This window comes from Astyanax mexicanus, chromosome 2 (assembly GCF_023375975.1).
Source record: "Astyanax mexicanus isolate ESR-SI-001 chromosome 2, AstMex3_surface, whole genome shotgun sequence".
NCBI classification, from domain to species: domain Eukaryota; kingdom Metazoa; phylum Chordata; class Actinopteri; order Characiformes; family Acestrorhamphidae; genus Astyanax; species Astyanax mexicanus.
Window position 1 is genome coordinate 22,260,001 of NC_064409.1, and position 27,818 is coordinate 22,287,818.

Consider the following 27,818-nt stretch of genomic DNA (forward strand, 5'->3'; position numbering starts at 1 on the left):
AGAGTGTTAGAGTGACGTTGGGTTGAAGGTGCTGGGTTGACGCTGGTTAAGATCTGTGACCGTGGAGGGCCATTAAACGCAGCCCTGCGGCTACAGAACGACAGAGCGCGAGTGTGAAAGAGCGAGAGAGAGAGAGAGAGAGAGAGAGGAGGACAAATGAGAAGTGGAGAAAAGAGGAAGTGGTGGTGGGGGGCGGGTTCTTTAATAAATGAAAGATCCTAAAATAGAAGCTCTGCCCCTCATTTGCGATTCTGTTAACAGCGGATTGTCAGAGCAGCATCCGGCAACCGTCTCCATGCCGGCCTACTGCAGGTTACCGGTGGCAACCAGCTGATTGACAGACAGGTCTTTGAAGGGCTTTTGTGCGGAAAAAAAAAAGTAAAAAAGAGCGGACGCTCAGTGTGGGCTGCACACGCTCTGTGTGTGAGTGTGAATTTTTTTATAGTCCTATAATTTTCTCTTATAAGTATATATAGCACAGAAAAAAATATCACTTATATAATACCAAAATTCATGCTATATATATATATATATATATATATATATATATATATATATATATATATATATATATATATATATATATATATATATATGAGATATTGGAAAAGAGTTTTACTTACATTCTCATAGATTTCATAGATTCATACACATAATAAATTTGGGCTATCTTATAATTACATACATAATACACAAGGCATTAACAGATTATATATTTCCTTTTATTTATGCATGCATACTGTATATACATAATACATAAATGGGATGAATTATAATTGCATATACTGTATGTCCGTATAGGTGTACAAATAAGTGTGTTTGGTTTCTTATGGCAAACAACATAAACAAACAGCAATTGTAAGTGTCGCACAGCTGGGCGGGGCATGGGTGGGGCTTGTACTCTAGACACACCCACAATCATTAAAAATAGCTTGTAAAAAATATTATATTAAACCTGAATGCATATCAGTTCAAATTCTGAGGCTGTTTTTTGGGGCTGTTTTCCTCAAGCAGCAAGAATCTAAAACACACACAAACACATACACACACACACAAACACACTAACACACACACACACAGTATTGTGTATTGGTGTGAAGTGAAGTTAATGGTGATTGTGAAAGATGACAGGAAACAGAGGAGAGCGAGGCAGCTGTTTGATGTCTGAAGTTTGGCAGAGTTTTAGGAACAAGGTAACACGAGGAGACAGACACCGTACGTGTGTGTGTGTGTGTGTGTGTGTGTGCTTTTCTGAGGTTTTCTGGTGTCAACGTTTTCCTGGGAGGACCAGCAGAGGAGAAAAAAAAGTCGAGTGACATGAATATGCAAATTAGGTGCTAACGAAGCAACCCGAGATTACATCAAAACCCATCTGAAGAAGAGAGAGAGAGAGAGAGAGAGAGAGAGAGAGAGAGAGAGAGAGAGAGAGAGAGAGAGAGAGAGAGAGAGAGAGAGAGAGAGCGCTGTTGCATTGTATTAGAAAAGGAATAATTATCAGTGAATATTTTAGAGTTTTTTCACTCAGAAAACCCTGAAGGATTGATTCTATTATTTTACATGTGATATTTGAAGGTTTGTGTGTGTGTGTGTGTCATGGGTGTCTATTTTGGGGTTTATCTCCACCTTATAATAAAACTATAAAAATGATATAAAATTCATTCAGCATACTTTACATGGCATGGTGCCTTTGGACACGTTTGTTTCTTTTCTACAAGATTTGTTTGTATTCCACCTTTTAGCTCCAAATGTTTTAGGACTGGAAGCATAAAACATAGCAAGATATTATAAACCACAGCCATGCCATAGCAACACACCTTAGCAATCACCTAGTAATCCACACCTACACAACAATAGCAACATTTTACACACCACAAAACCTAGCATCACTTTATCAACACCTGAGCAGCCACTTACAGTACCAACACCTCAGCAGAGAGAGCTTGTGTCTGTACAGTAAAGTTGTGAGTGGTATTAGTGAATATAGTAACTCTGTTTTGTAGAGCTTGTGTTCTGTACAGTAAAGTTGTGAGTGGTATTAGTGAATATAGTAACTCTGTATTGTAGAGCTTGTGTTCTGTACAGTAAAGCTGTGAGTGGTATTAGTGAATATAGTAACTCTGTATTGTAGAGCTTGTGTTCTGTACAGTAAAGTTGTGAGTGGTATTAGTGAATATAGTAACTCTGTATTGTAGAGCTTTTGTTCTGTACAGTGAAGTTGTGAGTGGTGTTAGTGAATATAGTAGCTCTGTATTGTAGAGCTTTTGTTCTGTACAGTAAAGTTGTGAGTGATATTAGTGAATATAGTAACTCTGTATTGTAGAGCTTTTGTTCTGTACAGTGAAGTTGTGAGTGGTATTAGTGAATATAGTAACTCTGTATTGAGCTTGTGTTTTGTACAGTAAAGTTGTGAGTGGTATTAGTGAATATAGTAACTCTGTATTGTAGAGCTTGTGTTCTGTACAGTAAAGCTGTGAGTGGTATTAGTGAATATATTAGTAACTCTGTATTGAGCTTGTGTTTTGTACAGTAAAGTTGTGAGTGGTATTAGTGAATATAGTAACTCTGTATTGTAGAGCTTGTGTTCTGTACAGTAAAGTTGTGAGTGGTATTAGTGAATATAGTAGCTCTGTATTGTAGAGCTTGTGTTCTGTACAGTAAAGTTGTGAGTGGTATTAGTGAATATAGTAACTCTGTATTGTAGAGCGTGTGTTCTGTACAGTAAAGTTGTGAGTGGTATTAGTGAATATAGTAACTCTGTATTGTAGAGCTTGTGTTCTGTACAGTAAAGTTGTGAGTGGTATTAGTGAATATAGTAACTCTGTATTGTAGAGCTTGTGTTCTGTACAGTAAAGTTGTGAGTGGTATTAGTGAATATAGTAACTCTGTATTGTAGAGCTTGTGTTCTGTACAGTAAAGCTGTGAGTGGTATTAGTGAATATAGTAACTCTGTATTGTAGAGCTTGTGTTCTGTACAGTAAAGTTGTGAGTGGTATTAGTGAATATATTAGTAACTCTGTATTGTAGAGCGTGTGTTCTGTACAGTAAAGTTGTGAGTGGTATTAGTGAATATAGTAACTCTGTATTGTAGAGCTTGTGTTGTGTACAGTAAAGTTGTAAGTGGTATTAGTGAATATAGTAACTCTGTATTGTAGAGCTTGTGTTCTGTACAGTAAAGTTGTGAGTGGTATTAGTGAATATAGTAACTCTGTATTGTAGAGCGTGTGTTCTGTACAGTAAAGTTGTGAGTGGTATTAGTGAATATAGTAACTCTGTATTGTAGAGCTTGTGTTCTGTACAGTAAAGTTGTGAGTGGTATTAATGAATATAGTAACTCTGTATTGTAGAGCTTGTGTTCTGTACAGTAAAGTTGTGAGTGGTATTAGTGAATATAGTAACTCTGTATTGTAGAGCTTGTGTTCTGTACAGTAAAGTTGTGAGTGGTATTAGTGAATATAGTAGCTCTGTATTGTAGAGCTTGTGTTCTGTACAGTAAAGTTGTGAGTGGTATTAGTGAATATAGTAACTCTGTATTGTAGAGCTTGTGTTCTGTACAGTAAAGTTGTGAGTGGTATTAGTGAATATAGTAACTCTGTATTGTAGAGCTTGTGTTCTGTACAGTAAAGTTGTGAGTGGTATTAGTGAATATTCATGCGGTTCATTGTTGAATGAGGGTTCTTGATGCAGTGCGCCTGGGTGAAAGATGTAAACAGTATAAAGATAGAGATGAATGTATGGAGGGTTGATGGAGCAAGATAGACAGAATGAGAAAGGGAGAGAATAGAGGTGTGTAATTAGGTCTCGTGTTCAGCCGGCGATTCCTCTGCTCCTGGAGCGACTGACGTCGGTCCTCTTTGTTTTATTTTTTATGTAATTCCGGTCTTTTCCGGGGGGCTGGGGCGAGGGGGCAGAATCAGTTGTCAGCTAATTGCATCTCTTCGTGCCGATTATGTTCTCAAAGAGAAAACAACCCGTAATTACAGCCGGAATGGCCGACCACGGCAGTGTGTGTATGCAAGTGTGTGTGTGTGTGCACGCGAGAGTGCGAGTGAGAGTGTGTGCGTGTGCGCGTGGGAACCGGCCTCATTATCACCACGGAGACTGACCCGCCCCCTTCACCCCCAAAACTGCTCTAATTACTGTCCCGCCAGACCTGCCAATCAACACTATTTATAATCCACAGAGAGAAAGAGAACGAAAGAGAGAGAGAGAGAAAGAGAAAGAGAGAACGAGAGAGAGAGAGAGATTTTAATGTTTTATTACATTTTCATGCTTTCACTTATGTAGACTTTCAGGTAGGAGGTCTCTCTCTTTCTCTCTACTTTTATAGAGAGATTATATCCTTTTTCTTCTACTTCTCTCTATCTTTCTTTCTATCTTCCATCTTTCTCTGCACTTCTATCTCTATCTACATTTCTCTCTCTCTATCTTCCACTCTTGGTCTACCTGTGTTTAGTTTTCACTCTCTCTTCCATCTTTCACTGTACCTTTCACTGTCCTCTCTATACCTTTATCTCTCTCTCACTCCCATCTTCTACTTTTTATCTAGATTTCTGTACCTTTCTCTATCTCTACATCTTTATTTTTTCCTCTACCTCTCTCCACCATTCTCTACCCCTCTCTCTCTTTCTACCTTTCCCCTTTATGTAACTCTCTTTACCCCTCTCTCTTTTTGGCTTTCTCTTTTATGTACCTCTCTATAGCCCACTCTCTCTCTCTCCCTCTCTCTACAATGCGCACCTATCCTTTCTTTTCTCCCTATCTCTCTTTAGCCTCCTTTCTTTCTCTGACTATATATCTCTCTCATCCATTTATGTACCTCTCTCTACCCCTCCCTCTTTCTTTCTATTACTTTTCTTCTACCTCTCTCTACATTTCTCTTTCTCTTTCTCTTCAGAATGCTCCCTCATTCTCTGACTATATCTCTCTCATCCATTTGATCTCTCCATCTCAGCTTTCTCTCTATCTATCCATCTTTCTCAATTCCTCATTCTTTCCATTACTCTCTTTCATACATTTCTCCATGCTCTTGCTCTCTCTCTCTCTCTCTCTCTCTCTCTTTCTGTCTTTATACAGCATCACTTCTGAAGGCTGGATCGTGCTGAGCGTTTGAATCTCCACATTGTCCACAGCATGCTGCCCTCCAGCCAGTGCCCACAGTACAAACCAGGGTTCAAACCACACAGGAACATTAATTACAAATCAATTAATTGCCTAATTAATTTTCCAGCTTTTCTCTTAATCATCTCAGCGGTTTGTTACGCTGTGATCAGGTGGCATTTAGTCCCATTTTCATGCTGGGGCTGCTCTGTGGATGAGCTGCACCAGGAGGCCTTGTCTGAAAGGCGGAAATCAGCCTTGTAAGACAGCCCTGTGGATGAGCTGCGGCGTGGAGCCTGATCTCAAAGAACTAAGGCAGCCTTAGGCGTTATAGTGTAGATTAGCTGCACCATGAGACCTAGTCTGAAAATTTAAGGCAGCCCTGTTTATGGCTTAAACATGATTCTGAGTCTGAACAGAGTAAAGCAGGCTTGGAGATAAGCTGCACCTGAGGCCTAATCTGAAAGAAGTGAGGCAGCCTTATATTTGAGCTTCACCATGAGGCCTAGTCTAAAAGGAGTAAGGCAGGCTTGTAGATGAGCTGCATCACAAGGCTCAGTGTAAAAATGGGTTACACAGCCCAGAAGACAAGCTGCACAACAATGCATTTTCTAAAAGGGGTAATGAAGCCCTGTGGACAACCTGCACCATGAGCTATTGTCTAAAGTGTGTTAGGCAGTCCTGTGGATGGAATGCGCCATGAAACTCTAAAGTGGGTTAGGAAGTTCTGTGGAGGAGCTGCAGCCCGGGGCCCCGTCTTAACTGTATTAGGCAGCCCTGTGAACTGGCTGCACTATGAGGCCCATTATAAAGTGGGTTATGCAGTCCTGTGAATGAGCTGCACCAAGAGGCCCAGTCTAAAAGAAGTAAGGCAGTCCTGAGAAATTTCTGAACCATGAAGCCCAGACTAAACTGGGTTAAACAGCCCTATGGACTAGCTGCACCATGAGGCTCAGTCTAAAGTGTGTTAGGCAGCCCTTTGGATGTACCATGAAACTGAGTTTTAAGTGGGTTAGGACATTCTTTGAAATAACTGCTGCATGATTTCCATTATTAGAGCCCCGTGGCTGAGCTGCACCATAAGCCCAGTCCAAATCGGGCTAAGCAGAACTGTGGACAGGCTGCACCATGAGGCCTTGTCTAAAATTGACTGGAACTGCACCACAGAGCCAAATCTAGATAGAGTTAGTAAGCACTGTGATGCCCCTGCACTGTAGGGCCTAGTCTAAATGGTGTTAGACAGCATTGAGATGACCTGCGCCAAGAGGCCCAGTCTATTACAGTCTCGAAATTGAAGGGCTCTTTGATTGCGATTGGTCCTGGTTCTGAGTTTGACTATAAATTGCCACGCCCACAGCTAAAATAGGGATTCTGATTGGTTGTCCATTTGAGTTTGACTCTATTTTGACCTACCCACAGCTGTAATAGGAATTCTGAATGGTCAAAATCTTACATATTACCATAACCAATAGACAGCAGTGTTATTTCAGACCCAAATGTTCTAATTAGATAATTTTCTTGTGTTTTTATGTCTAAAATTTGATCAAAATCACTATTGCCATTAGAAGTACTCCACTATAAGCTCCACTACAAGGACCTCTACACAGAAAGTAATACTGCGGATGAGAGTTTGGAGCCCTTCTCTATCGTAACTCACAGCCAATAGTGGATTATAATGCAAGGCATATGTGCAGCTCAGGGAAACAGATGTCTTTCATTACACACACATACTTAAGCAGATACACACTCCAGGATTCAACAACTCAAACACGCTCTGCTCCCCTCCATTTCTCCTTCTTTCACAAGAACACAGGGAACGACTACATGCTACTAAACCCAATAACCACAGTTACCTCACCAGAACACTCTCCACATTACCGCCAGCCCTGTAGATTCAGCCTGAACCCAGGCATTCTTCAGAGTCATAACTCACCACCGCTGTTTTGTCAGCTTTGACAGGAATGAAGTTCTGAGGATCTCTACAACTGCTGAACCAGCCCCAGCACCAGCCCCCCAGTACCGGCCCCCGGGCCCTGAACTTAACCTTTCAGAACATTTCAGACAAGCTGGATCATGTGAATTGCTTCAAATCTTGAATCATTAGGACATGTCGGCAGGGCCTTATCACGCTGCTGTTCTACAGAACAGTGTTCCAGCTTGGTTGCTTACTTTCCTGACCCTAACAGGTTACAAAGTTCTCCTTTACAAATTGGTTCTACCTGAGATTTTGACTCAACATTTAGTGAATATAACCGTAAATTATGATTATAAAAATTAGTTGACTTCAAATTTCAGTGCTGACTAATCAATAATTTGTAACAGCACTGCACTATTAAAAAAAATACTAACTTAAAGAAGAACTAAATGAAAAAAAAAACATGATTTGGTGTAGTAAAACTTAGATTACTAACCTTGGTTGAATAACCCCTTCTCTGTTCTCCTGCAGCTTTCCGAGATCCAGTCATGTTTTTTACAGTTCGTCCAAACATGTTTTAGAATGGATGATATGGGGCATATTTTGCCCCTGCAGATAAATCTCTTTTTGAAGAGCCCTGACATTTAAAATAAGGCATTAATAACTTTAAAAGTGCACAAGAAGCCTATTAAAAAACACTGTTTACAACCTGTAGCGTAACCTAATCTTCGGGCCCTGCCATCTTAAGATAAAGGTAAAAGATGGTGTTGCCCGGAGATTATGTTACACTACAGGCTCTCCGGAATATACCAATAAGGTGTGGAGCTTCTTTGAGCTGGGATAACCGTGTAGAAAGGGATTTATCTGCAGGGGAAAAATATGCCCCATATCATCCATTCTAAAGCATGTTTGGATAAACTGTAAAACATAACTGGATCTCAGAAAGCTGAAAAGAGAACGGAGGGGGGCTGTTTAACAAAGTTTTTTACTATTTATCATGTTTTACTACACCAACAGTCAATTTTACACCAGAGTTCTCCTTTAACTCTTAAAGCTACATGTACCCCAAAGTGACAAAACAGAGAACATAACAGGTTACATATTTTACTCAATAAAAATATCAGAACGTTTTGTATTTAAACACCACGTTTGGGTGTTTTTATTGTTTTAAAGTGATGGAGGGCATGGCTGAAATAATCTTTAACTAATCGAATAATATCGACTGAAAAATCGACTAAAAATGATCAGCAGATCACTAGTTGCAGCCCCACTTGGAATATTGGCCAGTAACAGATCATATCATCTATGTGGATCTGTTGGGACCTTGGGAATTTAATACATTAAGATTTAATTGAATTCAACAACAAGAGCTAATGTTTGTGACGTCAGGATATTGCAATAATAATCGCCACCACAGAATTATTGGATGGAGCTCCATTGTCCTAAAGAACCCAGTTCCACTGCTTCACAGCTCAAAATTGGTGGTTTATACTGCTCTAGCCCAATTCATTTTGTTTATTATCTGCTCCAGGGAGACATATTTTATCGAATGCATTTCTCTATAGCATTTACACAACCTTATTGTGTCAGCAATGGGCGCAATTAAAAGTAGCTAAATGCATTCATTACAAGGGGTGTCCACAAACTTTTGGACACAGTGTTTCTGAGCCTTGGGCCGTGACTGCTCTGTGTATCTTTGAACTCTGAATAGCTCCTGTTGAAGGATTTGCTTAATTACACATTCGCAGGCATCGGCGGGTCCCTTAACTCTGATTGGGTTATTGTTTCAGCTAATGACCCCCTCATGTCCGGCCCACCTGCTGAATATTTATGAACTGGACTGTCTCACTAGATGGCAGTGCAGCTTAATGTGGCTATGCTAATGCTAATGAGCTCTCCGGGTATTAATATTCATGAGTGAGGGGGGGAACAGGGGCCCAGAGTAAGAATGTGCCTCTGTGTGTGTGTATGTGTGTGTGTGTGTGTGTGCGTGTGTGTGTGACTCAAATCCTAAACTTCTTTGCTACACTCGCACTGTCAGAAGAGTTGTCATTATTAGGCGCTAAGCATATTAGCATCTTTGTGGCTGGAGTGCTACAAAGCATGACCGTGTGAACACACACACTCTCTCTCTCACACACACACACACACACACACACACACACACGCACACACACACTCATCTAAGTCTTGTGTCATGAACTGATGCGATTTGGGAGAAAAAAGCATGTTCTACTCAAGCTAGAAGATTCAAACTCTGCTGGTGGTTCTTACTGCTCTGAATAAATAGGAGCTTAGGTCTCTAACAACGATTCAACTCTTTTTATGAATCTTTATCAAATATTTTTATTGTTTTACCCTAAATCTCAGTAGCTGCTTCATTAAATGATTCATATTAATTTACAGTAATGTATTCCAAAAGCTTGACCTGTTCCAGGTGCCTTACAATTCTAGAGAATTAAACATTTTAAATGCAATTCAGTGATTCAGTTCAGTTGATTGGGATTCAGAATCATTTATATAAATGTTTGCTAAATTAGTTATTTTCATATTGATTATTTTCACTCACAGCTGTTATGGTATCGTGGTTAATTAATGATTCACTTCAGATAAATGTGATTCATATGCTATGATTCAGATTGATTTTTAAACCTATGCGAAATCAATCAACTCAAACTAAATTGATGACTCATTTACGCTACACATTTTTATAACCATTGTAACAAATGCATGTACACACACACACACAGACACACACACACAGACACACACACTCACACACACAGGAAGAAGATTACATACAGTAATTTAGACTCTGCTGGTAATTCTTACTATTCTGAAGAAATAGAGACATAAAACCTTAACAAATGACAATTCAACTCCTATATAATTCATTTTATAAAAATTCTTAATTTTTTCCATAATTCAGTTTGTTAGAAAAAAGGTTACATTTATTAATGATTTGTTGAAAAATAATTGGTGCAATTAATGGATTAAATTGACCTGCAACAGAATCATTTATAAAGATACTCATCATAATCATTTTATACACTGAAAAAATAGTGGCACAGATATACAAAGACAATTTGACTCCCATATGATTCACAATATAACTGTTTTACTGTTTTATTAGATGCATCATGAAATGATTCAGTTTGTCACGAAATCTCATATTTTACTATGATACAGTTTAATTCTGTTTAATTATTCGAACTAATTCATTTCAGTTATAATTCTATAAAATGAATAATGCAACTTATTGATTAAATTCAGTTGACTGTGGTTCATTCGCTGTGATTCAGAACTGTTTATACATGTTCGTTAAATTGATTATCATACCATCCTAAAATTGATGCAGCTGAAAAGTTACAAATGCTTGTACACACATACACACACACACACAAGCACTCACACAGAAACACACAGCTGTCGTCGTATAGTGATTAATTACTGATTCAATCACGGGACACCATCAAACACCATCAAATGCACGTTCACACATACACACATACACACACACACACACACTAATACACACACAAACAGTTGGGGATGAATGCTCGAATGCTCAAATAAACAACTGTGTGCGCGAGATGGATTAGTTTCACAGCACGACAGACTAAATTTAGAGTCTGATATTAAATTCTTATAGCTTTTTAATTGAAGACGCTTGGTGGAGTCGTATGACTCACATGGATTCATTTCAACTGAACATGAATAATAGACCTGCTGCACCGTGCACGTGCACGTGTGTGTGTGTGTGTGTAAGGTCGCTGAGGTAATGTAGTTTGACACACAGAGCTCTTTTAAGGAATCATCAGACCGGAAGAAACAGAGAAGTGATTGAGGTGACAACTAGGAAGAGAGAGAACGAGAGAGAGAGAGTTTTACACAATTGTGACACATGTACCTTATTGATACACCACCTACCGTATTTTACGGACTATAAGGCACACAATATTATAAGGTGCACTATCAATGAACGGTGCGCCTTTCATACAAAAGGCGCACCGGATTATAAGGCGCAATTTATGCAACACTAGTAGAGTAGAAGGGTGTCGCCATGTTTCCCTTCTAATGTTTCCGTTCTTAAAAAAAAAACTTTTTTTTCAAAGTCAAACGAGCACTAAATGTTCATCTACACAGATTTCTCTCCTAAAAAAACTGTCTATTTGGCTGAGTAAAACGCTTCTGTTTATTTACAGAAAGTTTAGATTTCCAGTATTTTAGCGCGGTTAGCAGCTCTAGACGCAGTTTTCAGCACTTAGCGCTAGTAAATGCCGCCCGACAGCGATAAAATGAGAAACCTTGAGTGTTCCAGCAAGGCAGGGCGCTATTAGCCAGCGGTTTGTCACACATAGCTTCTTTTAACATGGTAAACACGGAGGCTACAGTCCAATATAGTCACGTCTGAATGGTGAAAGAGCTAGTGCTGTTGTTAGCGGCTAATGCTTATACTACTCCAGCTTCAGCACTGGAGAAATGTCACTGAAACTCCTTTATAATGCTGTACTTTAGCGGAGTGGCTTTACTGCTCCTAACAACCTGACTGTTACATTCATTAATATGACGCACTTGATTGAAAGGTGCACTGGTGATTTTTGGGAAAATTAAAGGATTTTAAGTGCATCTTATAGTGCAAAAAATATAGAAACATGATATTAAAACTACGACCAATATCACTTGTCAATATCTGGGCGATGTAAAGCAGCGAGTTGATGTGTTGAAGCTAGAAAAGTGTAAGAAAAGTATTTAAACATTTAAGAACCAAACTGTGATGTTCTAGACGATAACTAGGTCAGAACATCTCAAGAACATCAGGCACATCCAGGGAAGGACCAGAACCAGTGAACCGGTGACAGCTAGGGTCTTGGTACCCAAGACTTACTAAGGCATGGAGGCTGTTTTGGCAGTATGAGAGGGACCTACATACTATTAGGCAGGAGGTTTTAATGTTTTGACTCCAGAAAGATTCCAAATCATTATCTTAGGATCCAAAAATAGGTGAGAGAGAGAGAGAGAGAGAGAGAGAGAGAGAGAGAAACTTGCCTTCAAAGTTGATAAAGGGACATGTCTTTCAAGGCTTTGTCTCTTTGTCTTTCTGTCCTAAAATCACACACAAACACACACACACACATACTGAAGACAGAGACATGCAGCTCAGGTCCATCCATCCTCATAAACTCTTATTGAATTTGACTCCATACAGCAGAAAATACTGCCAATAGAATAGAACTCTCTGGATCAGATAAACCTATGTAACCCTGTTGGCACCAAGCCTAATGCCAGGTGTGTGTAGAAAAAAGAAATCTAGTAGAAATAGTTACTCCAACAAAAGCAGGATCTCTCAGGAACTTTCTTTTTTTGTGTCCCAATGGTTTTGTCCACATAGTGTAGCATTTTGCGTTTACAAGCAACAGTTTAAAACATAGTCGTTTAATATAAAATGCCAGACAGAGAGATAGAGAGAGAGAGAGAGAGAGAGAGAGAGAGAGAGAGAGAGAGAGGGAGTGAGAGAGTTATAGAGAGTGATGGAGGAATACAGGGAGTAAAAGTTGCTTGAGAGGCTCCAGATGGCTGTTAGACAGGTGCACCAATTAAAACCTCTCACATCCCATCAACACTGTAAAGCACTTAAAACAAAAACATTACACACACACACACACACACACACACATGCACCAACATACACTAATACCTAATGACAGCCTGCCTTCACTGATACAGAGAGGCAACACACTAAACAAAATCATACATCCTCACAGTTTCTCTCATCTGGGTATAAGGAAAAAACACTAATACTACAAAATTAATATTCATAATGAACGTATATTACATTGTAATACAATCCCTATGTATAATTATATTAATATACAGTAGTATACTATGTAAAATTACATAAAATATTGTGTTGTGAACTGGACAGATCAGCATGAATCTGATAGATAGATAGATAGATAGATAGATAGATAGATAGATAGATAGATAGATAGATAGATAGATAGATAGATAGATAGATAGATAGATAGATTAAATTAAAACACAGAAGAGTAGAAAAAATATATAAGGCTATAAAAAACTTACTATACAAGGTAAGATATATCTGTAAACAGAGCAGTGCAGTATATATTGCTAATGGTCATTAAATAATTAAATAATTAACAGAGCAAAGTGCAATGTGCAATGACATTGATTATGAAAGTGGCTGATGTGACATAGAAATATAATATAAATCTGTAACAAATATAGTTCTAAAAAGAGAATGTGAAAATGTAAATACCCAATCATGAGTAAAGTGTACCTGAATGTAAGTGAGGTTGAGGAAGTGTTAGTGTAAACAATTAAGTGGTTGAATAATGTCCATGTGGTGTGACTGGGTTAAACTCAGTCAGCAGCAGCATCCTGTCCCCGATTCCCATCAAATCCTCACAGCAAGGCTCTAAAATATAGTAGAAAGCTTTCTCTGGACAGTAGAGACAGTTACTCCAACAGGACATGACTCTGGTTACAATACATTATAGTCAGTATAGATGCAAACTATATACAGTCCCAATATTAGGCCCACTGGCATGGTCTAAATATACAACCAGTGTTTCTTTTTGTTTTTAGTGTTTTTAACCCAGCCTCATAAGGTCATATCTACCCCAGCTTCAACAGATTGTCTTCATAAGCTCTCCTGAATTAGCGCATGAGCCCCGAGGCTAAGACAGAGCTGCTGCTCCTAAAATATTACCATTACACAGCACTTATTGGTGGCTGGCAATAAAAACAAGGTGATATTCCGGGCCTAATGTGGGGTTACTGCCAATTTCCCGCTCGTTTAGGTGGGAAAATCATCCATCGATATGTATTCTCTATTATCAGCAGCTCATGGGCAAACAAAAAACAAAAACACGTGTTAAAGGAAAATGCCATCCAAAAATGCTAATAAGCCACAATGTGTGCGAGCTAATGGCATCGGTTGGCATCTTCTCATTTGGGTAATTCTGAGTGGCTCTAACCAGATTTCCCTCATTCTTAGCATTAGCGGGTCAGGGTTGAGCGATGTCGGAGTTAATGAGGCATGGCACGACTTCTGTAAAACCACGCCACGAGTTAAGAGGTCCCATTCTAAGTTAGCAATTCCAATTTCTCTCTGAAGGTTTAAACTCTATATGGACAGAAATGTTGAGACCTGCTCATTCTGCTTGTGTTGTTGTCTTTTCTGTTTTTAGGGTCCATGAAAGGTTTAAACCTCACCAACCCACCAAATTCCAAATTAAAATATTGTCATTTAGAGCATTTATTGGCAGAAAATGAGAAATGGCTGAAATAACAAAAAAGAGGTTCAGAAATCAATATTTGGTGGAATAACCCTGGTTTTTAATCACAGTTTCCATGCACCTTGGCATGTTCTCCTCCACCAGTCTTACACACTGTTTTTGGATAACTTTATGCCACTCCTGGTTCAAAATGTCAAGCAAGTCAGCTTGGTTTAATGGCTTTGATCATCCATCTTCATCTTGATTATATTCCAGAGGTTTTCAATTTGGTAAAATCAAAGAAACTCATTGTTTTTAAGTGGTCACATTTTTTCCAGGGCTGTAGGGTGTCTTGTTAATCCAAAACTTGACAATTATCTCCCATAGATGAGTCAAACTGAAAACAGGACTTATTGGATCAGGTGACCTATCACTTCATAGAAAGCTAGTATTATTACAGGACATGGCAATAGTTATAGGACATGATACTAGTTCCTGTCCCGTGATTTTTCCTGTCCGGTTCCTATCTTTACCACTCTGGGAAAGTGAATCCTGTGCTCTTACATGTACACATTTGGACCAAGTCGTACCTCTAAAAGACATATTTATGGTGTTTGAAGGTTTGGGGATGTTTTTGCTGACTTGATGAGTTGGGGTTGGTATAGGGTATAGTACAGCATATATGTGCTGTATGCACACACACACACACACACTTACACACACCAACATTTGCATACATGCATGTGTTGTGTGATCTATAGTGTGTATAGTATAAAGACCTACAGCAACAAATTAATTTTTCATCATGTCTTTATGAATAATTTGGTAGTAGTGCGTGCTTCTTTGCATGTGGTGGAAAACATGTAAGAGTAACATGAAGAGTGGTTAAACACAGATTTAAGGCCACTTTATTAGAAACACTCACTGTACCTTATGCTTCCACTCATTGGCTACTTTATTGGAAACACCTAATGTTCTTTGTGCATACAGTCACTGGTGACTTTATTACAAATATTCTACATGAGAGTGAGAGTATTTCCTTTTTTTAGCATCTCGAAGACACACACACACACACACACACACACACTTCTCTCAAGTACCATCGAGAAATGCAACTTTTGTGAAGAGATTAATTCATCTTAGCAAGCATTTTCTCTATAAACAGTTAGGCCAAATGGTTTTGTATGTGTGAGTGTGAGTGTGTGTGTAAGTGTGTGTGTGTGTGTGCAAGTGTGTGAGTGTGTGTGTGTGTGTGTGTGGTTGACAGAGATAATTGAGGAGACAGGGCCGCTGCTCTAGAAGCAGGCCTCTAATGGAAGGTGACAAATTAATTTCTGTCTGGTAATGGCTGAAAATAGAACATCACCGCCTGCTCGTCTTCTTCTTGGTGCTGCTGCAAAGAATGTGTGTGTGTGTGTGTGTGTGTGTGTGTGTGTGTGCCCGTATGCAGCATATTTGGAGGCGATGTGTATGTGTGTGTGTGTGTCAGTAGATGTGTGCTCTATTCTATAGCAGTGAATGACTGCACCTGCTGATTATCTGCACTAAGGGTTGGAACCCCAGTTCCATCAGCTGTTGTTCCTTACTGCTGACTCTACTGAGAACATCTGTAATGAGTGATATAGATGGTGGTAAGCGACTTGGTTGGTAATTAGCAGTGAGTTAATCAACATTTGGTGTGGTAAAAAGTGACACTGTTGACAGTAAAGTTGTCGAGGTCTTGGTTGCTGGTGAGTGACAATGGTAACATGTTTGACATTGAGGGACTTGGATGTTGGTGAATTATGTGCAAATGGTTGATTGTAAGTGAATATGTTGTTGGTGACACTGTTCATACAAGTGATGTGGTTGAAAGTGAGTGACTTGATTATTGGTGAATGACATTATTGGTTACATGGTTGGAGTGTGAGGCTTGGTTGGTGACATGGATGTAACATGGTTAATTGTGGGTTATGTGATAGTCGGTGGTTGCAGTTTGTGAGTGGCACTGTTGGTGAAATGGCTGGTTAGTAGTGAAGTGATTGGTGGTTGGTAAATAGTGTCATGGTTGGTGGGGAGTGACATTTGTGGTAAGTGATAAGACAATAATGATGCCTGGCACTGACGGTGAGTGGCGTTTTTGGCCACCAACAATGCATAGCATTGATAGTGAATGGCATTGATGGTGAATCATGGTAAAGACAGTGAATGGCATTGATGGTGCCTGGCATTGAGGGTGGGTGGTGTTGTTGGCCACCAACAATGCATAGCATTGATGGTGAATGGCATTGATGGTGCCTGACGTTGATGGTATGTGGCATTGACAGTGCCTGGCACTGATGGTGGGTGGCACAGATGGTTGCCAACAATGCATGGCAATAATTGTGAATAGACTTGACAGTGCCTGACATTGATGGTGAACAGCATTGACGGTGCCTGTCGTTGATGGTGAATGGCATTGACGGTGCCTGTTGTTGACGGTGAATGGCATTGACGGTGCCTGGTGTTGATGGTAAAATGCATTGACGGTGCCTGTTGTTGACGGTGAATGGCATTGACGGTGCCTGGTGTTGATGGTAAAATGCATTGACGGTGCCTGACGTTGATGGTGAATGGTATTGATGGTGCCTGGTGTTGATGGTGAATGTCATTGATGGTGCCTGCCGTTGATGGTGAATGGTATTGACGGTGCCTGTCATTGACGGTGAATGGCATTGGCGTTGCCTGGCGTTGACGGTGTAATGATGTTTAGTGACGTTGGCGGCAATGAAGTTGACGTTGAGTGACGTCGATGCTGAGTGACACTGGTGTTGAGTGACGTTGAACAAAAGTGACACTAACAAAGAGTGAAGCTCATAGTGATTAAAGTCAGTGAAATGTTGGTAATGCTGGTGACATGGTTGGTGGTAAATGATGTGACTGTTAGTCAGTGGTTAGTAACATGGTTAGTCTGTAAATCACATGGTAGGTAGTAATTAGATTATAATGTGTAATACAGCCAATCAGGATCTGCACTCATTCTGAGGTAAATTTTCTGGAAGTCGTGCAGAGCTGTTCAACAACAGCGTGGGTCTGATCGTTTTGAAAAGCAAAGTGACAGACATCACCCGCTTCAAAGGAGTGTGTGTAAGTGTCTGAGTTTGTGTGTATGTGTGTGTGTGTATGATAGAGAGAGAGAGCACATTTTTCTCCAAGAATGTTGATGCTGTCTATCATACAGTACACATTTTACAGCAGTGCAGCTAAGCATGAACACCACCAGGTGAAAACTGACAGCATCTACACATCTTTCTCAGCATCTAGCGTGCTTTCATTTAAACGAAGCTCTTCAGATTGAACAAAAGCAACTTAGAAAATACAAATGGATACAATATGGATGATTCTTCAGTTAGTGTCTCTTATTATGCTCTTATCGTTTAGTAAATAAAATTTACAATACTTTAGTGTCATTTAGAATTATATGGTACACTTACTTCTTCACACTTTTCAACTACTTTATGATCAGGAGAAATAAATTATCTTGTTATGACAACATTGTTACCTTTCAAATTGTCTTATAAAAGTCACAAGGTTTTGCAGTAATGATGGATTTTTGAGGTTTGTAATATATTGTTAAAAAAAGGCAAAAGTTGAATACATATGAAAGGATATACTATATTTTGTGTCTTTTTTAATGGAATTATCTCTTTTTCTCATTTTTGAAACAAAGTTTTCAGTGCGTGGGCTGCATAAATGTTTGGTGATGCAATAGATCCTATATGTATTTGAGTATTTCTTCATCCATATAGGAATTGTTGGCCTGAGGATATAAAAGTTCGTCTAGATGAAGATGTATCTATAAATCGAGAGACACAGAATGAGAAAAAGACAGATATGAGTCCGGCATGTCGATAGGGAATAGGAATGACATATCTATGTAAATAAATATGTAATTCCATTTGAACAGAGGAGCACAAGGAAAGTAATATCCAGTAAACCAGTTAAACCAGTACAGACTGTAATTTACAGTGTTTACACACACTCTCTAATCACTTTACCCTCACACAGCAGTCCTGAACAATTCACCGTCCTGCTCCTGAGTGTGTGTGTGTGTGACTGCATGCATGTAAAAGATGAGATTAATTCTTCAGACTCTCGGGCCGATCGGCTGAATGCGAGAGCGAGCAGCTAATGCAAGTTTCATATCTCCGTCTTTCTCCCCAAAACTGCTGCGTCAAGCTTTTCCACCCCGTAACACACACACACACACACACACACACACACACACACACACACACACGCCCACACACACACACACACACAGCTTCAATTATTCATCTGTATTCTACTGCAGAGAGAGAAAGAGAGAGAGAGAGAGAGAGAGAGAGAGAGGGGGCTGGGAAGAAAGAAAGAGAGATGGTAAGTGATGGAGAGACAAGTAAAAAGAGAGAGAGAGAGAGAAAGATGGGAATAGAGAGAGAGGGAAAGAGCGAGAGAAATGGAGAGAGAGAGAGAGGGGGTGGGAAGAAAGAGAGATGGTGAAAGAGAGACAGAGAGACAAGGAAAAAGAGGTAAGGCTAGGGAAGGGAGGTCAGTAAAAAAGTGGGACGAAAGCATAGAGGAAGCAGAGGGAGAGAGAATAGATAGAAAGAGGGAAAGCGAGAGGGAAAGAGAGAGGGAAAGAGAGAGAGAGCGAGAGAGAGATGGAAAAGACTGGGAAAGTAGCTAAACAGTAAAACAGTGAGAGGATACATTAGAGAGGGAGAGGGAAGAGAACAAAGAGGACGAGAGAGAAGGAAAAAGAGGGAGGAGAGTGAAAGAAGAAAGAGAGAGATAGAAGAGAAAAAAAATAAAAAGAGTGAGAGAAAAAAAAAGAGAGGACAAGTTAAGGAGTAAGGAAGGGAAGGATGGAGGAGAAAAGAGGAAAAATAGAGAGGGAGTTGGAAAGAAAAAGAAAGCCTCCACACACATCTGGACACACCCCTCACCTGTAATGGTCAACTGGAGAAAAAAACAGTGTGCTTCAGCTGGATGGGCACTTTTCATGTGTGTGTTATAGAAGGTCTTAGAGCTGTGGGATCTAACAGGAAACATGTTTTCATGAATCTTTTAAAATCTATTCTGGAGTTCTGGAGTTAGGGTTGTGGTTTTGCTGTACATCCAGTTTATATCAAATATTCATGTGGAATTACATCATAAGTCACATATAAGCCATGTGTTTTTGATGTATTATGTAGTTTGTTACATAATGATCCATACTGTCTCTTATCTTTAGGACTTAACAAAGTAAATTTTAACTATAAAAAAGGAGTTTCATCTGTTTTATACTTTTAATTTATTAATATACACCCATTCTTTCATTTTAGCACTGCAGCACATTCCAAACAAAGTGAAAAAGGTAAAAATGAACTAAAACAAATGAACTAAAAATGATGTTTTACAGAGTTACCTTGGTGCACTCTAACGTAATAACATTTTATTGTAGTTTTTTTTTTAAACAGCTTTAAAGGAATAACTTTTAGCTCAGTAGAGTTTATGTGTGATGCACAGGTCAGGATTTAAACAGCCCCCAGTCAAAACTGTCAGGTTGCCATGGCACCTTTCTCACAAAGAGCTGACCTTCCAACAGCCAGTGGACACACTGACCTTTCTTTTACTGTCAGAACGAGGCAAGAGGGGTTCCGGGGGAGAGAGAGACTGAGAGAAAAAGAGAGAGAGAGAGAGAGAGAGAGAGAGAGAGTATCTAGGTCATTTAATTAAACTGTAAATGCTGTGAAACTGTATAAAAGCACTGTTATATTTATGTGATGGACTGAACACTGAACCCAGTGTCATAATCAGCCCTGATTCAGTATGTTCAGCAGCTTCTCTTCTCTCCTATCATCTCTTCTCCCTTTCTCTCTTCACGTCTACACTTTTCTTTTCTAAACTCTTATCTTCTTTTTACTAATATTAGTTTATTAGTCTTAGTTTTTTTTATCTTCTCATGTTTTTTTTCTTTATTTCTCCTCTATTCCCATTTTGTTGTTTCTCATATTACATCTTTTAATCACTTTTCTTATTTCTTCTATTTTTATTTGTTAATAATAATCTTTGTTATCTGTAATCATTTATTTAATTCCCAGATTTTTTCTTCTCATCCCATTGCATTTCTTTTCACAAATTCACTTTTAAACTCTTTTCTTTTAAGTTTTACTTTTTCTTTTTTTTTCCCTATTGACATCTTGACTCTTCTTTTTTGAACCTCTTTTCTGATCTTCTCTCTTCTCCCCTCTTTTCGTCTTTTTTATGTTATTCTTATCTCGTCTCTTATATATTTTGCTGAATTATTATTATTATTATTATTATTATTATTATTATTATTATTATTATATTTTCTCATCTCTCCACCTCAACTTTGTTTTGATCTCTTTATTCTTTATTCTTCCCTTTAGTCTCATCTTGTCTTAGATGTTTATTTTTATCTCATTTCTGTTAAATTATTCTCTTCTCTACTGTTCATTTTTTCTTTCTTCTTGTTGTCCACTCTTCCTGTCCTCCTCTTTCTCTGTTTTTTTTTTTCATCCTCTCTTCCTGCTGACTCTAAATAAATCTTTAATTACTCATATTGGCCTCCGCACGCCCCCAGCTCAGACATGACTAATCGAGTGTGATTGCTGGAGATCACAAGAAATCACTGACTGGCACCGAGCTTCAATATGCTTGTCAATAATGCCTAGACTCTCTCCTTCTCTCTTTTTTCTTTTTCTTTCCCCTATCTCTCTCTCCCTCTCTCTCTATCTCTATCTCTCTTTTCCCTCTGTCTTGCTTCACTCATCATTTACATGTCGGAAATCATCAGTCCAAAAAACGAATGGTGTCAGAATTAAGAATGAATTAGTAAGAAGCCCCTCATCAGTGCGTCTTCCGTATTTGTTAGTTAAGAGGGGGTGCATCGTAGAGTTGGAAAGTAAAGGCGTCACAAATGAAAACTGATCTGCGTTACACTCGCCATTTCCTTTCTGCACCGACTCTCCTGCCCAGATGTGCCCATATGCCTGCCAATCACACGCCAACATCCATACAGCCGTTACATTTCCTCAGACAGCCTTCATTACAGAGAGAGAGAGAGAGAGAGAGAGAGAGAGACAGAGGAAAAGAGAGATAGAGAAAGGGGTGGGGATAGAAACAGAGAGAAATTAGTGGGTCCTGGTGAGGGAGATGTGGTGTGACAGTGGAACCTGTCTCACTCATTTTACACAGATAGACAGATAGGGACAGAGACAGAGAGAGACAGAGAGACAGAGGAAAAGAGAGATAGAGAAAGGGGTGGGGATAGAAACAGAGAGAAATTAGTGGGTCCTGGTGAGGGAGATGTGGTGTGACAGTGGAACCTGTCTCACTCATTTTACACAGCATCACAAACACACACACACACACTTAAAGTCTAAGATACTGATTCAGTTTATGAATGATAGACATAATATTATCACAGTTTTAAAAGTTTTAAATGTCAATTATTAGTGTTAGAAGTTTAGATTGGAGGATGTTGTTAGAATTTTAGAAATGACAATGCTCCACTGTAATCTTATACATTTAGAAATAAGTCTGTTACAGTGTACAGCAGGGTGCCTGAGTGCAGAAAAGTGTCCAGCACTCTGCTGATCAATAACTGCAGAGCTCCACACCTGCTACTAGAACTGCAAAGGGGACTGACTCAACACTAATCACTATAGGTTTAGAAAGGGATATCAGAAAAGCTCCTATAGGTGCTTATGGAATGTCCTAAATTTTAAGATCTTGTTCCAGGTCAAATATATCAAAATGAAGAAATACAGAAAGGTGGAAAAAGTTCAGAAATGTTCCAGCAGCACTGTGTATACATAGCAGCGTCCGCCAGCAGAGCTAGCTGTCCCGAAATGTGAGGCGTAATTCGGCTGCCCCTGGAGATAAGTGCTGGAAACGGTCTGCGCTTTCTCTCTAAATCTCAGAAAGTCTTCGTACGGCACTTAGAGCGTAATCTGTAACTGTTAACACAGAGAGAAAAAAAAAAAAGCAGCTGAGAGACAGAAACCAGGAACAGAATCCTGCAAGTACAAAATGGAAGACAACTTGTTTTTAAAGGGAAGTAGGTCACTGGGGGATGAGCGTCTCCGTTTTAATTGGCAGGTTGGGACGACGTTTTAATAGCTGGGGAAAAAAGCAGGATAGCAGGTGTTTCATGAAACGTTGATGGCCGTATTGCGAATGAGTGCGTTCAGTCAGTTGAAATGTGGATTATGGAAGGAGGCTCACACTGGAAACACACTCGTAGAATTAGCTTAGTTCTTTAAGAAGAAGGCCCCTGATATTTTCCAGTCTACTGTAGTCTTCCTGTTATAATGAAGTATGGAAATGAAGTAAATATTACATGAAAACAGGGACTTAGAATATTAGAATGTTAGAAAACTAGAACGGTGCACAGATTGTACAATTCCAGATTTTCTGTCATTTTAAAGGTTACAATGACAGCATTGCAAAATATGCAGTGTTTATGTATAATTAATTATGTATAATTAATGTATAATTAATGTAGAGTGCTAGATTCGTCATATTTCAGAATGTTCAGTTCTAGAATCTCATAATTTTAGAATGACATCTACAAGAATCTCAGAACTTTAGAATGTCCAATAGCTAGGATTTTAGAAATGTCAGAATGTTCACTGCTAGAATCTTGGAATTTTAGAATGTTCACTGCTAAATCTTGAAATTTTAGAATGTGCCATGCTAGAATCTTGGAATTTTAGAATGTCCAATGCTAAATTTTAGAATTTTAGAATGTGCTATGCTAAAATCTTGGAATTATAGAATGTTCACTGCTAAATTGTGGAATTTTAGAATGTGCTATGCTAGAATCTTGGAATTTTGAAATGCTCACTGCTAAATCTTGGAATTTTACAATGTGTTATGCTAGAATCTTGGAATTTTAGAATGTTCAATGAAACATTTTGGAATTTTAGAATGTGTTATCCTAGAATTTTGGAATTTTAGAATGTTCAATGCTACATTTTGGAATTTCAGAATGTTCAATGCTACATTTTGGAATTTCAGAATGTTCAATGCTAAATTTTGGAATTTTAGAATGTGTTATGCTAGAATCTTGGAATTTTACAATGTTCACCGATAAATCTTGGACTTTTAGAATGTGCTATGCTAGAATATTGGAATTTTAGAATGTTCAGTGCTAAATTTTGGAATTTTAGAATGTGCCATGCTAGAATTTTAGAATGTGCCATGCTAGAATCTTGAAATTTTCCAATGGAAAGTGTTAGAATTCATAATTTTAGAATTTGCTATTTTTCAAATAGACTGTATTAGGATTTTAAAATGCACAATGCTACGGTTCTTTAACTGGTGGATGAGCTTCTCCATTTTAATTGGCAGGTTGAGATAGTGTTTTAATGGCTGGGGTAAAAAAGCAGGACAGCAGGTGTTTTGCGAAAACGTCTTTGGCCATATTGCGAGTGATATAAACCATCTTAGCCAAGTTGCACGCCGAGCGCCGTGCTGGATACCGTCCAATAACGAATCGCCGCCCTTGATCTACTGCTGTGTTTTCTCTGGAAAAGAAATATTCATACTGCATCATAAACACCACACGTTTTTAAAAAAGGACACCCAGGAGACAGTGGGAGAGAGTGAGCGAGCCATGGAGGAACGAGGTACCGGAAGAGACTGCCGCATTAGAAAGGAAAGAGAGGAGAAGCAGATGGTGTAAAGAAAGTACAGCGACAGTTGAGGATATTTTCAGGTAAGGCAGAGCTGCTCCTTCCTGAACGCCCCCATTCATTCCTTTTCATTTCCAGACGATCAAAACAGACACATCTCCCCAGGAAGTTAAGCTCCTCCGTGTAGGTTCTGATTCTGCCTGTCAAAGCTCCTACTGTTTGTGTGTCAGAACAACAGAGAGCGGATCTCTGGAAGCGGGCCCGGCTTCATCGCCGAGGACTGACAGGCTCGGGACACAAAGCAGTGCTGGGTCACATAGTCTGGGTGGTCCTGATTGTGGACCTGCCCTGTGGGTTTACCAGCATGGCAAAACCTTTTAATGTGTTGAAAGTGTTGTATGGATCTGTTTAATTGTGTGCATTGCTTCATATAACATCATGGCTTGAGAATATGAGACCACCACCCCCATGCTTCACAGTTGGGATTAAGTTGATAAACAACAACTATGCTTATTTAAATTGCGCCCACTGCTGGTTGCACAAGCTGCAAATGCACACATGCAGCATGTGTGGTACCTGTAGAGAAGAACTACCAGTAGAATAGGACTCCAAGGCAGATATTTATATCCGCTGAAATTCAGTGTTTAATAATCCAATCCATAAATATACATATATGTTATATATTGCTTACTTTGGGTGCAATTGGTATTTTAGTATCATTTTGGTGCTTTGCATCAGTGACACTGTGTGTCTCTGTTCTGTCCACTAAAGCAGTTCATTTCGCTGGTGTATTATATATGCATAGCCAGCAGGCCATGAAGCATCTCAGGTTCTCAGGGCTGATCTGAGGATGGTAGAGACTGATCGTAGCATTTGTAGACAAACTCAGTGTGTAACTCTCCTCTCCAGTTGTGCTGGGAGGAAGGCCACAAATCTACTAGCATCCAACTCAAACTGGCAGGAAACAAACCTCACAGATTTAACTGTAAATGGAAGCACAGCAGGTTGTGGACCTTTTTTGTTCTGGAGTGTGTTCAGTCCGTTTAAATGTGGATTATGGAAGCTCACACTGGGAACACACTAGATAGAACTGGCTCCTTTTAAATCAGGAGACCTATGCCATTTCTTCTGCTACTATAATGTAGCGTTTCTATTCAGTGAGCTATGGAATTTTTATGTTAAGAATGTCTAAAATTTTTTTTTTTGAGTTATTTTTAGAGTTTTCAGATTTTTTAATTTAAAAATGCACAGTGCTGGAATTTTAGAATGTTTAGTGCCAGAATTTTAACATTATAGAACATACACTGCTAGAATTATTGAATTTTAGAACATAAAATGATAGAATTTTAACATTATAGAATGTACAATGCTAGACTTAAGAATTTTAAATGTGCAAAGCTAGAATTTTTATATTTTAGAATGTGCAATGCTAGAAATTTAGAATTTTGAATGTGCAAAGCTAGAATTTTAACATTTTAGAATGTGCAATGCTAGAAATTTAGAATTTTGAATGTGCAAAGCTAGAATTTTAACATTTTAGTACGAACAATGCTAGAAATTTAAACATTTTAATGTGCAAAGCTAGAATTTTAACATTTTAGAATGTGCAATGCTAACAAATTTGAATTTTAAATGTGCAAAGCTAGAATTTTAACATTTTAGAATGTGTAATGGTGGAAATTTAGAATTTTAAATGTGCAAAGCTAGAATTTTAACATTTTAGAACGTACAATGCTAGAAATTTAGAGTTTTAAATGTGCAAAGCTTGAATTGTAACAATTTAGAACGTGCAATGCTAGAAATTTAGAGTTTTAAATGTGCAAAGCTAGAATTTTAACATTTTAATACGTACAATGCTAGAAATTTAAACATTTTAATGTGCAAAGCTAGAATTTTAACATTTTAGAATGTGCAATGCTAACAAATTTGAATTTTAAATGTGCAATGCTAGAATATTAACATTTTAGAATGTGTTATGGTGGAAATTTAGAATTTAAAATGTGCAAAGCTAGAATTTTAACATTTTAGAATATGCAATGCTAGAAATTTAGAGTTTTAAATGTGCAAAGCTTGAATTGTAACAATTTAGAACGTGCAATGCTAGAAATTTAGAGTTTTAAATGTGCAAAGCTTGAATTGTAACATTTTAGAACGTGCAATGCTAGAAATTTAGAGTTTTAAATGTGCAAAGCTAGAATTTTAACATTTTAGAATATGCAATGCTAGAAAAAAAATCAAATGGACAGTGCTAGAATTTAAATGTTAGCATCCAATTTCTAGAACTTTTATACATTTCTAATAAACAAAGCAAGGTTTTTTTTACATTTACAATGTAAACTTGTAAAATTATGGCACTGTCTATGCTAGAATCCTATAACCTTATACTGTACATGCCAAGAATTGTAGAAATTAAGATTTGATTTTTTTGTGTTCTTAGAATATGGCCATTTTTGGAGTGTCTTAAGCTACAATGCTTCAATTTGTAAATATTAAGTCAATTTTGGAAAGTTTAAAAACTCAAAGAAACGTTCAGAGGTTCGTCCTCGCAGGCTGGCCTGAGCGGTCGCTTTCCTCAGAAGTCCGGGTTGTCCGGGGCAACAGCAGGCGACATGGTTCTAGCAAGCGCTACACTAGCTGTGCTAGAGCCGGCCCACAACAACATGAGCTGTCAGAAAGGGTTATTTCAGCCTGGTGAATCAGACCAAAGGAGGGAGGGTGAGCGAGACACAGAGACACAGGGAGAGGGAGCGAGAGAGAGAGAGAGAGAGAGAGAGGGAGGGGTAGACAGAGGGTTGAAGGGTGGGGGAGTGTGTGGGAGCACTACAGCAGAGACAGAGAGAGAGAGAGAGCGAGACAGAGACACGGAGAGAGAGAGAGACCGGACTGAGTGTGAGGACGGACACTGCTGAAAAGCGTTCGAGGACCGACCATCACCGGAGTGCGTCTGCGTGTGTGTATGTGCGCTGCACGTGTGTGTATGTGTGTGTATATGCCCGCGAGTGTGTGTTGAGTCGCAGCAATGTTGGAACACTCATCCGAGCGAGGCTTTGTGCCCAGTGTGTGTGTGGACAGCATGCGTTACCCTACCACCACCAACAACCCCGTCACCATGAGGACCGCTGAGGAACTGCTGCTGAGGTAACACACTTACAGACCCATACACACTCTCTCATACAGACACCAAGACACACACACATACACACAGTGGGAACTCACACACACAAACACACACACAGCAGTAGATGGACATGGATGGGTAGGCAGGCTCTTGGCTCTTTTTCCCGAAATTCCCGAAAATCACCGGTGGGAGGAAGAGCATCCACTACTACATCCAAGCTGTCCGAACTGTATAAATATATATATATGTCAAATTTGCTTGCATCCACGTTGCCTGTTCCATGTTTTTCGTTGTGCAATATTCCCAGCTTGAAATCTTCTCTCTCCCGCCCTGAGAGAAAGGTGAGCCGGAACGCCCGCGGTCTTCCTCCATCCGATGCGCAGTGTGTGTTTGCCGTGTTTGTGTAAAAAGAGAGCCAGCACTCCCGCCACACTCACAAGGGGCAGGGGGACTGGCTGGGAATGCCAGCCTGCCTCAGGATGAGACGTGGATGGACACGTTTTGTCTGTAGATTCTGTTATAAGCCATTTATTTTCCAATATTTCCACTGCAAAATACTATTTTACAGGAAAACTGTAGATAGATATAGGAATTGGTTGGAGGTTGGAGGGAGGGTTGTAGGAAACAGAGCGAGTAAAAAAGAGAGACGAGGAGAAGGGAGGGGGGGGCTACGCTTCACCCCTCTGCCAGAAAGATGTTGTGCTTTTGTTTGCATGTCTCTCGGACAGTGGGATTTAGGAGAGACGGCGGGAGGGAGGTAGAGAGGGAGCGAGGAGGGAGGGTAGGATGGTAGGAGGGGGGAG

General features: G+C 39.3%; 1 protein-coding gene across 4 annotated transcripts in view; it reads left to right on the plus strand.

Annotated features, from left to right (window-relative positions):
* Positions 1–27,818, plus strand: part of celf2 (cugbp, Elav-like family member 2) — a 198,404-nt gene that overhangs the window by 52,712 nt on the left and 117,874 nt on the right. For 2 of the 4 annotated variants that reach the window (XM_007234989.4, XM_022671581.2), the window contains exon 1: positions 26,717–27,035. The exons of 1 other annotated variant lie outside the window; for it this stretch is intronic. In XM_007234989.4, the coding sequence (XP_007235051.1) occupies positions 26,917–27,035 (119 nt within the window). In that variant the 5' untranslated portion in view covers positions 26,717–26,916. Of the gene's footprint in view, positions 1–26,716; positions 27,036–27,818 lie in introns of those variants that run through there. One more of the 4 variants, XM_022671612.2, reaches the window with a different exon arrangement.